This window comes from Scomber japonicus, chromosome 19 (assembly GCF_027409825.1).
Source record: "Scomber japonicus isolate fScoJap1 chromosome 19, fScoJap1.pri, whole genome shotgun sequence".
Taxonomy (NCBI): Eukaryota; Metazoa; Chordata; class Actinopteri; order Scombriformes; family Scombridae; genus Scomber; species Scomber japonicus.
This window is the reverse complement of record NC_070596.1, coordinates 28,703,545-28,718,211: the sequence shown is the minus strand read 5'-3', so window position 1 is coordinate 28,718,211 and position 14,667 is coordinate 28,703,545. Positions and strand designations below refer to the sequence as shown.

The following is a 14,667-nucleotide window of genomic DNA, read 5'->3' as shown; positions in this document are numbered from 1 at the left end:
AATGTCCTAGTTTTGGACTTAGGCTGCTTCTATCCTCTCTGATATGTTGGATGGTTGTGTACCCTGTCCTCCACAAATTATGTTACTGAATGATGATTCAAGCCAAACCGTATCTGTACATAGGAAGAGAGTCCTGTTTGGAGGAATATAAGCAACCAAGAAATAACATAAACCTGGATATAAAGCTAGTATACTCCAGTTGAAGCTGTCTTTACAGTCATTTGACAAATTATCATTGGACACCTCTTGTGCCTGAACACTTTCCTCAGTATACAAAGGGTAGAAAAGTGTTACGTGTCCTATACAAATACCAAATTACATGGGAAAAACAATAAAAAGTTACTCACAGAAAGAACTTTTTTTGGTTCTCATTCAAAGCAGATAAAGACTCAAATCATTGCTGCAAACCATAAACTGTTTATGTTCTTAAATTAAAGAAAAAGAAACAAACACATTAAAACATATTACAAGAAAAGTACAATGTTTTGAGTCCAGTTTGGCTCTTTTTCAGGTACAGATTAATCTAAAATGTTTGGCTTATTTTACACAGAAACACAGTAGAATAGAGAAATATGAAAGCTATATAACACAATATACTTTTTTTTTTCTTGTAATGTGTTATATAAAAGAGAATACAAAACAAAATGTATCTCGTTACTTAACTCACATTACTGACAATCTGATTCTGTTGTATGACCTTTTCTCCTGAACACATTAAATGTCATTTTCAGTACTAAACTCAAACTAAATATTCTAAATTTTGCCTTTCTTGAACTGACAAAATACAGAAGCCTTGAAAGGCAAGTGAGATTTTTACTTTCTGGAGATCCAATTTCTAAATCTTATCTTAATACTTTCCTGTGTTTGTTGGTGTAATACTCATTTCGGCCACAGGAGGACACAAGTGTACCACTACCCCCATGTGTCTTTTTCATCTGTATTCACAGCAACCACAACAACAAAAAAGTTAGAAACATTTAAATTATCCCAGCAAAACTTTTTCTCACCTATTCTTGAGTCATAAACACAGGAGAGAAAACAATTTAGATTAGACTTATAGAATGGATCTCCAGATGGGAAAAAATCTCACTTGCCTTTCAGGACTTTACAGGTCTGTAATCAAACTGATATTGACTTTTTCTTTACAAGTGAACATTTCCTCAAACTGCCAGTGTTTTATCACAGTGTGAAGTGAACCAGACACATCAGTCTGTTCCACGTTCCTCACAGGCCACGTCTCCTCTCACAGCTACAGCATTTTTATTTACTCCCCAAAAGTACCTCATGGCTTTATTTTGAACCAGTTCACATCTCATGTAAGGTTTAAATTCCCCATATCAGCCAACGCAGACTCAGGCTTGTTAGAGTTTACTGTGTTTGAGAGAAACAGACAATAAATTCAGTTACCCAATGACTCCACCTAGCAGTCTATAGAGTAGCAATCTTTTATTTGTTGTTATGTGCTGTGGAGTTGGAATTGCACTTTTAAACAAAAGAAGGTTACAGGCCCTCTGTGTGATTTTGGACCCTCTGGAGTCTCTGGAAAGTGTCTGTAAGGAGAAGGATTAAAACAGAAATCCATCCAACAAAAAGGATCAAAATTAATGCAGCAGAAGAGACATAGCTTCTTTTTTATCCCACACTTATTTCCTTGTCAAAATCTTTGGCCTACATTACCCATACTTTTAGATTGCAACCAAATAAATACCCCCACACTCCGTCCAAGCAGATAATCTATAGTGTAGAAACAGGATGGAGGTTTATGGCACAACTTCACCTACTTCCAAGGTGCATGGAGAGGAAAAATTAATCAGAAACAAGAAAGTCAAAGCTCCAGCAATACTTGTAGTATAGGAGAACTTTATTAATAGACCAACATAGTTCATCAGGGTTATCATAAAACAGCAGTATTTATATAGGGTATTTAAAAAACAGAAACATATCAAAAAGGTGCAATAACGAACCAATAATGTGCATCCAGATATGCATCAGCCAATGGGTAATCCACCAAGGTGGGTTGGGTACATGATCATATGACTTCAGGCCAATCAAATAACATGGGTGACACCATATTTGGTCCATAGTGTCACCCATATTTATTGGATACTTCACTTGCCTCGCTGCCTGTCCGGGACAATGATTGACCTGAAGTCACATGTCCATGTACCCAAGCCACCTTGGTGGATTACCCATTGCCTGATGCATGTCATGTTTTCAATAGCATATATAAATACTGCTTGTAATGTGTTTTATGATGACCTTGATGAAAGCCACGAGCTGAAATGCATTGGCCTGTTAATAAAGTTCTCCTACTGCAAGTGTGGCTGGAGAAACTATGGTGTTTGTCTGTTCGGGGCTACTGTAGAAACATGGTGGTGCAACATTGCAGGCTCCATTGAAGAGGACCTGCTCTGGAGATATACAGGGCTCATTCTAAGGTAGCAAAACACATCAATTATTATTTTCATACACAATACACAAATTAAACCGTACTTATGAATATTACATTCCATTTCTGCCAAGTCTGAGCTGCATTGGTAACTACATTAACCACTGAAACTTCTACTGGAACTCAATTTTTAAAAAGTGTTTAGGTTGCAAACTTGTAACACAGACTTGAGTGTATGTTTTATATTTTCTCTATTTGAAAATGTGACTCCAGCAAGCTTCAAATTCAAACTGACAATTCTTTTTTTTTCTTAGGAAGTTAAAAATGCTGACCAACTCATTTTTAAAAAATATGCACTCATGACAAAATTTTGCGTTACAGATTATCTGAAATCAAATGACAATTACGTAGAGGAAACACTCAATAGAGTGTTTACCCAGCTCCAATAATCTCCTCAGTTACTCATTAGTTTTACAGACAGTGTTGTATTGGTTAAATGATAGATTTAGCAATGTTAGGCCTCCTGGTAGCACTAAGTGAAAGGTCATGCGGTAACTAAAATCAATATGTTTTATTCATGAGTGCACATTGTGTCAATGTAGGAATAATGACTCAGAAGATCCTGTTTGTTTTAAAACTGATGGTCGATGATGATGATGATGTTAATCTTCATTATTTGGTGACAGTTAGGAAAAGTTGCTGCAATAGCAAGAAAGTCATAGAGTTATAAAATGACAGAGAAATGTTTCCTCAAGTGGGTCCAGAGGCAGCCTGTGGCATAGGCCTGTAACAATTATATAATAATAAATTGTATTTATACAGCCTTGGGCGCACGATGAGTGAGACAAGGTTACTTTTGTTTTTTCTCACAGACAGGTTAGTTTGTGTACAGCTTTTGGAAATACACACCTATCCTCCCTTCTTAAAGGATAGTTCATTTTCAAATGTGTCTTAAAACAACAATCAGATGCCCAAATGAACATTAAAACCTGTTTTTCTCGCTGTAATGATTCCTCCTGTTCATACTGACCATTAGAAGATCCTTCATTATGGACTAAATCCACAGTCCTCCTTCTGTGTAATAACGTATTTAAAAGTTGATGTGAAGCTAAGTCATAAATAACTGTAATTAGTTTCTTTCTCTTTTGTTTGTGTTAGGGTTAGGCTCATTCAGCGTCCAAATGAGTCTTCATCTTCATCTTCTATGTTTCAACGTTACAGTGTTTTTAGTAGCAAAGTCTTTTTGTTACTATACTTCCACCACAGCTCAACAGGAAACACTAAGAGGAGATCTGATGCTAAAAAGACTGTAAATGTGTCAGATATCATTTGATATGACTAACTCACACTGATGAAGCTGAATATAATTTCACATCTACTTTTAAATGACTGTGTGGACACACTGTGGATTTGTCCTCCATCACCTTTCATTGAAAGCACATTTGAAGGAGATCGTTTAATAGTCATGATGAACAGGAGGAATTATTACAAAGAGGAAAATCACTGTTTATTTAGACACCTGACTGCCATTGCTCTTTATGTCCTTTGTCTCCCACTGCTGGCTGTGTTTATAACTACTTTAAAGTACTGAACAGGCACTAGGACCCAGAGGAGATGCAAACCAGCGATGTTGTGGATCATAAAGTACCGAAATGAGACAGAAATGATATACTGTGAAAAGTTATCGACATATCAACTGTGACAACACTCACCGGTTTGTGGACTCCTGTTTTGAGACCTCAAGTTGCCATCTTGGATTTATTTAACTATATTTGGATGAGAGGATGGAGCTGAACCTACCATTAGGAGTTCGCTGCTAGCTTAGTTAGCATGGTACATTTACAGTCTATGGTTGACTGTGATAATGCTAATGCTTGTTTTAGACTTTAAACCATTCAAACAAAATGTACTTCCAGGAACAAGGGAATAGCCAACTCCTTAGAGGGTAGTACAACTTAATAAAACATGTTTACTACGGTAATAAATCAAAGGAGAAGTAGAGTCATTCTCTCATAGACTTTCATACAATCTAACTCCTTTCTGTAGTCGCCAGTGGAGTCGCCCCCTGATGGCCATTAGAGAGAATGCAGGTTGGGATGATGTTAGACCCGTCTGAAGCTGAATGATATTCTGAATTGATATTGTTTTGCCTTCAAAGAAGTTTATTAAATATGTGAGAAAATGATCATGAAGTCATTAAAATGTTGGAACACACTTTTAATCAATAATAAATATAAATTGATCTGATTTTAGGGAACAGTTAGAGAAATACAGAGCCATCACCAAACTCTGACATACCAACAAGTATTTTACATCTAAATAAAAAACTGTTTTAAAATGGTGAGCTAGTCTTATCTGAGACTTCACTATAAAAAAGGAAACACAGTTTTAATTCAGAGTAGTGCTCCTCGTACTGATGACCTCTCCTCATTCTTTCAAACACATCAAGCTCCACTCTGAGCACTGAGAGGTAATTTCAGATCCCAGCAAAACTTTGGCAATAGAAAGGAGAGCTGAGCAGTGTTTTTTAATGAGAAATGAACTCCACTGTAGAAAGAAACAGTGAAACACACAGTGTCTCTTTAAGACTGCTCCTGTTCCTGGAGTGAATCATTGATAACCCCTCCCTCTTCTTCCTGCTCTCAAACACAACAAACTCCACTCTGTGTGACTCTGTATTTCTTCCCTCCCCACCAGATCTACAGTTTGGAGATGGATATAATCAACATGTAAGGCAGTATAAGAGCTGCATTTACTACAGGATCACATGTTGTTCAGATCAGATTTCAAACTTTCACTTTCTCAGTAAGTGAAACTCAGACACGTTGCCACTGAGAGCTGAAATGGCGCAGAAAGGAGATCAGCTGCACCGAGAAACAATCAGCTGTTCAGTTTGTAATAATCTACTGAAGGATCCGGTGACTATTCCCTGTGGACACAGCTACTGCACAAGCTGTATTAAAAACGTCTGGGATGGAGAGGATCAAAGTCAGATCTACAGCTGCCCTCAGTGCAGACAGACCTTCACACCAAGACCTGTCCTGATGAAAAACACCATGTTAGCAGCTTTAGTGGGGAAGCTGAAGACTGGACTCCAAACTGCTCCTGCTGATCACTGCTATGCTGGACCTGAAGATGTGGCCTGTGATGTCTGCACTGGGAGGAAGCTGAAAGCCTTCAAGTCCTGTCTGGTGTGTCTGATCTCTTACTGTGAGAAACACCTCCAGCCTCATTATAATGCAGCTTCATTAAAGAAACACAAGTTGGTCGACCCCTTGATGAAGCTTCAGGAGAACAACTGCTCTCGTCATGATGAGGTGATGGAGATTTTCTGCCGAACTGATCAGCAGAGTATCTGTTATCTCTGCTCTGTGGATGAACATAAAGGCCACGACACAGTCTCAGCTGCAGCAGAAAGGACTGAGAGACAGAGAGAGCTCGAGGTGAGTCGACTAAACATCCAGCAGAGAATCCAGGACAGAGAGAAAGATGTGAAGCTGCTTCAACAGGAGGTGGAGGCTATCAGTCACTCTGCTGATAAAGCAATGACGGACAGTGAGAAGATCTTCACTGAGCTGATCCATCTCCTCCAGAAAAGAAGCTCTGATGTGAAGCGGCAGATCAGATCCCAGCAGGAAACTGAAGTGAATGGAGTCAAAGAGCTGCAGGAGAAGCTGCAGCAGGAGATCACTGAGCTGGAGAGGAAAGACGCTGAACTGAAACAGCTCTCACACACAGAGGATCACAACCAGTTTCTACACAACTACCCCTCAGTGTCACAACTCAGTGAACCTACAGACTCATCCAGCATCAATATCCGTCCTCTGAGATACTTTGAGGATGTGACAGCAGCTGTGTCAAAGCTCAGAAAAAAATTACAGGACATCCTGAGGGACAAATGGACAAACATCTCACTGACAAGGACTGAAGTGAAGGTTTCACTGTCAGAACCAGAGCCCAAGACCAGAGCTGACTTCTTAAAATGTTCATGTGAAATCACTCTGGATCCAAACACAGCAAACACACTGCTGTTATTATCTGATGTGAACAGAAAAGTAGAAGTCATGAATCAACAACAGTCTTATTCTATTTACCCAGACAGATTTACTTATTATAGTCAGGTCCTGAGTAGAGAGAGTCTGACTGGACGTTGTTACTGGGAGGTGGAATGGAGCGGAGGAAGAGTTCGTATAGCAGTCACATACAAGAATATCAGCAGAGCAGGACGGTCAAATGAATGTGTATTTGGACGTAATGACAAATCTTGGGCTTTAGATAGTGACACTAATAGTTATAATTTTTGGTTCAACAACATTAAAGATCCCGTCTCAGGACCTCGTTCCTCCAGAGTCGGAGTGTACCTGGATCACAGAGCAGGTATTCTGTCCTTCTACTGCGTCTCTGAAACCATGACTCTCCTCCACAGAGTCCAGACCACATTCACTCAGCCTCTCTATGCTGGACTTTTGCTTTATTATGGAGTCACAGCTGAGTTGTGTAAACTGAAATAGACAGAAGTTATTTCAGATTTCATGTGTCATATTCTATGTTTAATTCTTCATGTTTCTGAACTGCTCAGAGATATTTTTTTGTTTTCATTTGTTCTGTTGATGTTTTCAATGTCTGTTTTTTTTCCATGGAGGCTGGTGATGTTTTCAACCTTCACTGACATTTCTTCAGATAAAAATGTGAACTTCACTTTGTTCTAAATGTTAATTTCATGTTTGTATTGATGTATTTGAGTGCTGTTGTTTCTTAAACAGAGAAAAGATCAGAACTTCCTTCATCATAGATATTTTATTCTCATCACTTTGTAAATTCATAAAAAGATGTACAATCAAACTTTAATTATCATGATAATAATCAACCAGGAGATCAGTAATAATGTTGTTGTACATAGCTGACATTTGTGGTTAAACTGATTGATTGTGTGGATGAAGTGAATCTAGACATGAAATCATTGAACAAAAGTCTATAAACAAACTTTACTGATTGGATGTGTGAACGAGCTGTAGCTTTACATTACCAATAAAGAGGATTGTTAACAATGAGACAGTATTTTCTTCTGTCTTCATTTCAGGATGTTATTCAAATGTTTTGGAGAAAATATGAAACTAGATTTAAAACAAAGAAACTAGAAATAGAAAATGTTTTAATTAGTCATTTATGAAAATATTTGCCAATCATGACCTTTTTTAGGCCTGGTGTTACAATTAACTGTCATGAAGTGAAAACACACTGAAATAAACTCTTAGTCTTTGGTAACACCAACGGATGTATAAAGAGAACAGGACACAGCATTGGAGGTTAGCCCCATTCCTTAATGAAAGTTGCTCAGTGGCCTATAAAGCCAAAAAAAAGTTAAACTTCTGGGTTATAGAATTACATTCATCTTCCAGATCATTAAGATCAGTTGAATATAACATGTCTGGACAACCATGTCAGTGAGTCACATACAGCAGCAGAAAGTAACTATTACTTAAGTGCTGTAATTAAGTACAGTTTGAGGTACTTGTACTTTATTGTAGTATTTCCATGTGATGCTACTTTCTACATGTCAGAGAGAAATATTGTACTTTCTACTCCACTACATTTATCTGGCAGCTTTAGTAATTTTCAGATGAAGATTTGACACAATGGATAATTTAACAAGCCTTTTAAAATACAACACATTGTTAAAGATTAAACCAGATGATCATGTGACCATCAAAGGTTGGCAGAGTATCTGTTATTAAAACTGCTCCTCCTGGAGTGAATCATTGATAACCCCTCCCTCTTCTTCCTGCTCTCAAACACAACAAGCTCCACTCTGTGCTCATACTCTATTTCCTTGTTCCCTCCCCTTTAGATCTACAGTTTGAAGATGGGTGTAACCAACATGTCGGGCAGGACAAGAGCTGCATTTACTACAGGATCACATGTTGTTCAGATCAGATTTCAAACTTGTTTCACTTTCTCAGTAAGTGAAACTCAGACAGTCGTTGCCACTGAGAGCTGAAATGGCACAGAAAGGAGATCAGCTGGACAGAGACTCCTTCTCTTGTTCGATCTGTCTGGATTTACTGAAGGATCCGGTGACTATTCCCTGTGGACACAGCTACTGCATGAGCTGTATTAAAAACTTCTGGGATGGAGAGGATCAGAGGAGGATGTACAGCTGCCCTCAGTGCAGACAGACCTTCACACCGAGGCCTGTCTTGAATAAAAGCACCATGTTAGCAGTTTTAGTGGAGCAGCTGAAGAAGACTGGACTCCAAGCTGCTCCTGCTGATCACTGCTATGCTGGACCTGAAGACGTGGCCTGTGATGTCTGCACTGGGAGGAAGCTGAAAGCCTCCAAGTCCTGTCTGGTGTGTCTGATCTCTTACTGTGAGAATCACCTTCAGCTTCATTATGAATCTGCATTTAAAAAACACAAGCTGGTTGAGCCCTCGAAGAAGCTCCAGGAGAACATCTGCTCTCGTCATGATGAGGTGATGAAGATGTTCTGCCGCACTGATCAGCAGAGTATCTGTTATCTCTGCTCTGTGGATGATCATAAAGGCCACGACACAGTCTCAGCTGCAGCAGAAAGGACTGAGAGGCAGAGAGAGCTCGAGGTGAGTCGACTAAACATCCAGCAGAGAATCCAGGACAGAGAGAAAGATGTGAAGCAGCTTCAACAGGAAGTGGAGGCCGTCAGTCGCTCTGCTGATAAAGCAGTGGAGGACAGTGAGAAGATCTTCACTGAGCTGATCCGTCTCCTCCAGAAAAGAAGCTCTGATGTGAAGCAGCAGATCAGATCCCAGCAGGAAACTGAAGTGAGTGGAGTCAAAGAGCTTCAGGAGAAGCTGCAGCAGGAGATCACTGAGCTGAAGAGGAAAGACGCTGAACTGAAGCAGCTCTCACACACAGAGGATCACAACCAGTTTCTACACAACTACCCCTCAGTGTCACAACTCAGTGAACCTACAGACTCATCCAGCATCAATATCCATCCTCTCAGATACTTTGAGGATGTGACAGCAGCTGTGTCAGAGCTCAGAGATAAACTACAGGACATCCTGAGGGACAAATGGACAAACATCTCACAGGCAGTGACTGAAGTGGACGTTTTACTGCCAGAAGCAGAACCCAAGACCAGAGCTGAGTTCTTAAAATATTCATGTGAAATCACTCTGGATCCAAACACAGCAAACACACAGCTGTTATTATCTGAAGGAAACAGAAAAGCAAAAGCAGTGAGCCAACAACAGTCTTATTATCATCATCCAGACAGATTCACTGTTTATAGTCAGGTGCTGAGTAGAGAGAGTCTGACTGGACGTTGTTACTGGGAGGTGGAGTGGAGAAGAGGAGAAGTTTATGTAGCAGTCGCATACAAGAATATCAGCAGAGCAGGATCATCAAATGGATGTGTATTTGGACGTAATAATGACATATCTTGGGCTTTAGATTGTTACACTAACAGCTATACATTTTTGTTCTACAACACTGAAACTCCCGTCTCAGGTCCTCGTTCCTCCAGAGTCGGAGTGTACCTGGATCACAGAGCAGGTATTCTGTCCTTCTACAGCGTCTCTGAAACCATGACTCTCCTCCACAGAGTCCAGACCACATTCACTCGGCCTCTCTATGCTGGACTTTGGCTTCTTAATGTTGGAGCCACAGCTGAGTTGTGTGAACTGAAATAGACAGAAGTGATTTCAGATTTCATGTGTCAGATCCTGTGATGTAATTATTCATGTTTTTATCTCCATGTTTTTGAGAGCTTGTGGCTGTTTCTGAACTGCACAGAGATCAGCTGTCAATCAAACTGGAGTTGTCATCACCTTTTTCTTTTCATTTGTTCTGTGGATAATTTCAGTTCCTTGTGTGCTGTCGTTTCTTAAACAGAGAAAACAGCAGAACTTCCTTCATCATAGATATTTTGTTGTCATTAATCAAACTGTAATTATCATGATAGTAATCAACCAGGAGATCAGTAATGATGTTGTTGTACATAGCTGACATTTGTGGTTAAACTAGCTGATTGTGTGGATGAAGTGAATCTGCACATGAAATCATTGAACAAAAGTAATTGATGTGTGAACAATCTGAAGCTTTAAATAATCAATAAAGATGATTTTTAATAGTGAGAAAGTATTTTCCTCTGTCTTCATTTCAGGATCTCATTCAAAACTTAAATATTCTTTGTATTATGTATATGGCACACATCATTCTTTATTTAACATTGAATATAACTGAAACTTTGTGTTTGATATAAAACTTAACATATTATTTAACACAATAAAACTAATGAAAATGGTATAGTCAAAAATATTGATACCATTCTCTTAGAAGACTTGTGCCTCTGTCTTCTTTATTTTATAACTATTTGTTTTTTGGTTTAACACAATTCTCTTCTTTCATTTATGTGTTTGTTTGTTTAGTGGGCTACCTAGGCTGTATTTGACCTGATTTACAGTACTGATATTATATTTCAAAACAAAAAGTTCAAGTCTCTTTCATACCATCAGCCATCAGACTGTACAACACCACAATTCCCAGTACCTCCCACTCCCACTAAAAAAAAAAGACTGATGCTATCCTTACTGTGTAAATCCTAGAAACATTGCACATATGTATATTATCTCAGGAACTTCTGCATATTGCACATTTATTTATGGCAGATTTATTTACACAGAGATTGTTTACTGTATATAGTTTTTTGTTTAATTTTTTAAATTTTTTGTCACCTTCACCCTTACACACATCTTATCTTAATAGTAAGAAAAACAACAATTACAAAAGTATATTATTAATATCATAATAATATAATATGATTAATAATAATAATATTAATCATTTCGTGGTATTTTTATATTCATATTTATTGATATATATTTTTTCTATTTTTATTTAAAAAATAACGTCGAATGTTTTCTTTTCTGTCAGGTCTACATCCGCGCAGGCTGTGAACGGTCATTCATCACGACCATCACTTTTCCTTAAAAAAAAGAAAAAGATACCCTCCTCATAATTCTACACAATATTACATATGTGTATTTTAATCGAGTATACTTATGTTTTATTATCTTCCATGATGGTGTTATGGTGTATTTGTGTGTTTGTGTGATCGTATTTTATAGTTCCACCGGGTGGGTCAGCGGAAGGATACACCGATCTGTGTTCACTATAAAAGCCGCTTCGCCGCTTTTGTTTAGCAAACAGCAAACAGGAGCAGACACATAGAGATATAAACCCCGCTGGGAAACATTTGTCTTTAATGAAAGTTGCTCAGTGGCCTATAAAGCCAAAAAAGTTAAACTTCTGGGTTATAGAATTACATTCATCTTCCAGATCATTAAGATCAGTTGAATATAACATGTCTGGACAACCATGTCAGTGAGTCACATGCAGCAGGAGAAAGTAACTATTACTTAAGTGCTGTAATTAAGTACAGTTTTGAGGTACTTGCACTTTATTGTAGTATTTCCATGTGATGCTACTTTCTACATGTCAGAGAGGAATATTGTACTTTCTACTCCACTACATTTATCTGGCAGCTTTAGTTATTTTTCAGATGAAGATTTGACACAATGGATAATTTAACAAGCCTTTTAAAATACAACACATTGTTAAAGATTAAACCAGATGATCATGTGAATATCAAAGGCTGGCAGAGTATCTGTTATTAAAACTGTTCCTCCTACTGGAGTGAATCATTGATAACCCCTCCCTCTTCTTCCTGCTCTCAAACACAACAAGCTCCACTCTGTGCTCATACTGTATTTCCTTGTTCCCTCCCCTTCAGATATACAGTGTAAAGATGGGTGTTACCTTCTTGTAAGGCAAGACAAGAGCTGTCAGGCTGCATTCACTACAGAATCACATGTTGTTCAGATCAGACTTCAAACTTGTTTCACTTTCTCAGTAAGTGAAACTCAGGCAGTCGTTGCCACTGAGAGCTGAAATGGCGCAGAAAGGAGATCAGCTGGACCAAGAATCCTTCTCTTGTTCGATCTGTTTGGATCTACTGAAGGATCCGGTGACTATTCCCTGTGGACATAATTACTGTATGAGCTGTATTAAAAACGTCTGGGATGGAGAGGATCAGAGGAAGATCTACAGCTGCCCTCAGTGTAGACAGACCTTCACACCGAGGCCTGTACTGAAGAAAAACACCATGTTAGCAGCTTTAGTGGAGCAGCTGAAGAAGACTGGACTCCAAGCTGCTCCTGCTGATCACTGCTATGCTGGACCTAAAGATGTGTCCTGTGATGTCTGCACTGGGAGGAAGAGGAAAGCTCTCAAGTCCTGTCTGACTTGTCCTGCCTCTTACTGTAAGAAACACCTTCAGCCTCATTATGATGCAGCTCCATTAAAGAAACACAAGCTGGTCGGTCCCTCGAAGAAGCTCCAGGAGAACATCTGTTCTCGTCATGATGAGGTGATGAAGATGTTCTGTCGTACTGATCAGCAGAGTATCTGTTATCTCTGCTCTGTGGATGAACATAAAGGCCACGACACAGTCTCAGCTGCAGCAGAAAGGGCTGAGAGGCAGAGAGAGCTCGAGGTGAGTCGACTAAACATCCAGCAGAGAATCCAGGACAGAGAGAAAGATGTGAAGCTGCTTCAACAGGAGGTGGAGGCCGTCAGTCTCTCTGCTGATAAAGCAGTGGAGGACAGTGAGAAGATCTTCACTGAGCTGATCCGTCTCCTCCAGAAAAGAAGCTCTGATGTGAAGCAGCAGATCAGATCCCAGCAGGAAACTGAAGTGAGTGGAGTCAAAGATCTTCAGGAGAAGCTGCAGCAGGAGATCACTGAGCTGAAGAGGAAAGACGATGAACTGAAGCAACTCTCACACACAGAGGATCACAACCAGTTTCTACACAACTACCCCTCAGTGTCACAACTCAGTGAACCTACAGACTCATCCAGCATCAATATCCGTCCTCTCAGATACTTTGAGGATGTGACAGCAGCTGTGTCAGAGCTCAGAGATAAACTACAGGACATCCTGAGGGACAAATGGACAAACATCTCACTGACAGGGACTGAAGTGAAGGTTTCACTGTCAGAAGCAGAACCAGAGCCCAAGACCAGAGCTGACTTCTTAAAATATTCATGTGAAATCACTCTGGATCCAAACACAGCAAACGCACGACTGTTATTATCTGAGGGAAACAGAAAAGCAAAAGCATTGAGCCAACAACAGTCTTATTCTAGTCACCCAGACAGATTCACTTATTATCGTCAGGTCCTGAGCAGAAAGAGTCTGACTGGACGTTGTTACTGGGAGGTGGAGTGGAGAGGAGGAGGAGTTCGTATGGCAGTCGCATACAAGAACATCAGCAGAGCAGGACGGTCAAATGAATGTGTATTTGGATATAATGACAAATCTTGGGCTTTAAGATGTGACACTAACAGTTATAATTTTTGGTTCAACAACATTGAAACTGCCGTCTCAGGTCCTGATTCCTCCAGAGTCGGAGTGTACCTGGATCACAGAGCAGGTATTCTGTCCTTCTACAGCGTCTCTGAAACCATGACTCTCCTCCACAGAGTCCAGACCACATTCACTCAGCCTCTCCATGCTGGACTTTTGCTTTATTATGGAGTCACAGCTGAGTTGTGTGAACTGAAATAGACAGAAGTTATTTCAGATTTCATGTGTCAGATTCTATGTTTAATTCTTCATGTTTTTATCTCCATGTTTCTGAGAGCTCGTTGCTGTTTCTGAACTGCACAGAGATATTTTTTTCTTTTCATTTGTTCTGTTGATGTTTTCAATGTCTGTTTGTTTTTTTCCATGGAGGCTGGTGATGTTTTCAACCTTCACTGACATTTATGCAGATAAAAATGTGAACTTCTCTTTTTTCTATATGTTAATTTCATGTTTGTATTAATGTGCTGTTGTTTCTTAAACAGAGAAAAGATCAGAACTTCCTTCATCATAGATATTTTGTTCTCATCACTTTGTAAATTCATAAAAAGATGTACAATCAAACTTTAAATATCATGATAATAATCAACCAGGAGATCAGTAATGATGTTGTTGTACATAGCTGACATTTGTGGTTAAACTGATTGATTGTGTGGATGAAGTGAATCTAGACATGAAATCATTGAACAAAAGTCTATAAACAAACTTTACTGATTGGATGTGTGAACAAGCTGTAGCTTTATATTATCAATAAAGAGGTTTTTTAACAATGAGACAGTATTTTCTTCTATCTTCATTTCAGGATGTTATTCAAATGTTTTGGAGAAAATATGAAACTAGATTTAAAACAAAGAAACTAGAAATTGTTTTA

At 39.0% G+C, this 14,667-nt stretch overlaps 1 protein-coding gene across 3 annotated transcripts; it reads left to right on the top strand.

Annotated features, from left to right (window-relative positions):
- The first annotated feature begins 8,370 nt into the window (after positions 1-8,370).
- Positions 8,371-14,200, top strand: LOC128380128 (tripartite motif-containing protein 16-like). 3 transcript variants are annotated; one of them, XM_053339828.1, is made up of 3 exons: positions 8,389-9,474; positions 11,711-11,723; positions 13,435-14,200. In XM_053339828.1, exons 1-3 carry the CDS (start codon positions 8,389-8,391, stop codon positions 13,998-14,000), a joined length of 1,665 nt encoding a protein of 554 aa, XP_053195803.1. In that variant the 3' UTR covers positions 14,001-14,200. The 3 variants fall into 3 exon arrangements, with proteins under 3 accessions (XP_053195805.1, XP_053195803.1, XP_053195804.1); XM_053339829.1 differs by lacking the exon at positions 11,711-11,723 and adding an exon at positions 13,059-13,065 and having other exon boundaries at positions 8,389-9,480; XM_053339830.1 differs by lacking the exon at positions 11,711-11,723 and having other exon boundaries at positions 8,371-9,708; positions 13,653-14,200.
- The last annotated feature ends 467 nt before the right edge of the window (positions 14,201-14,667 follow it).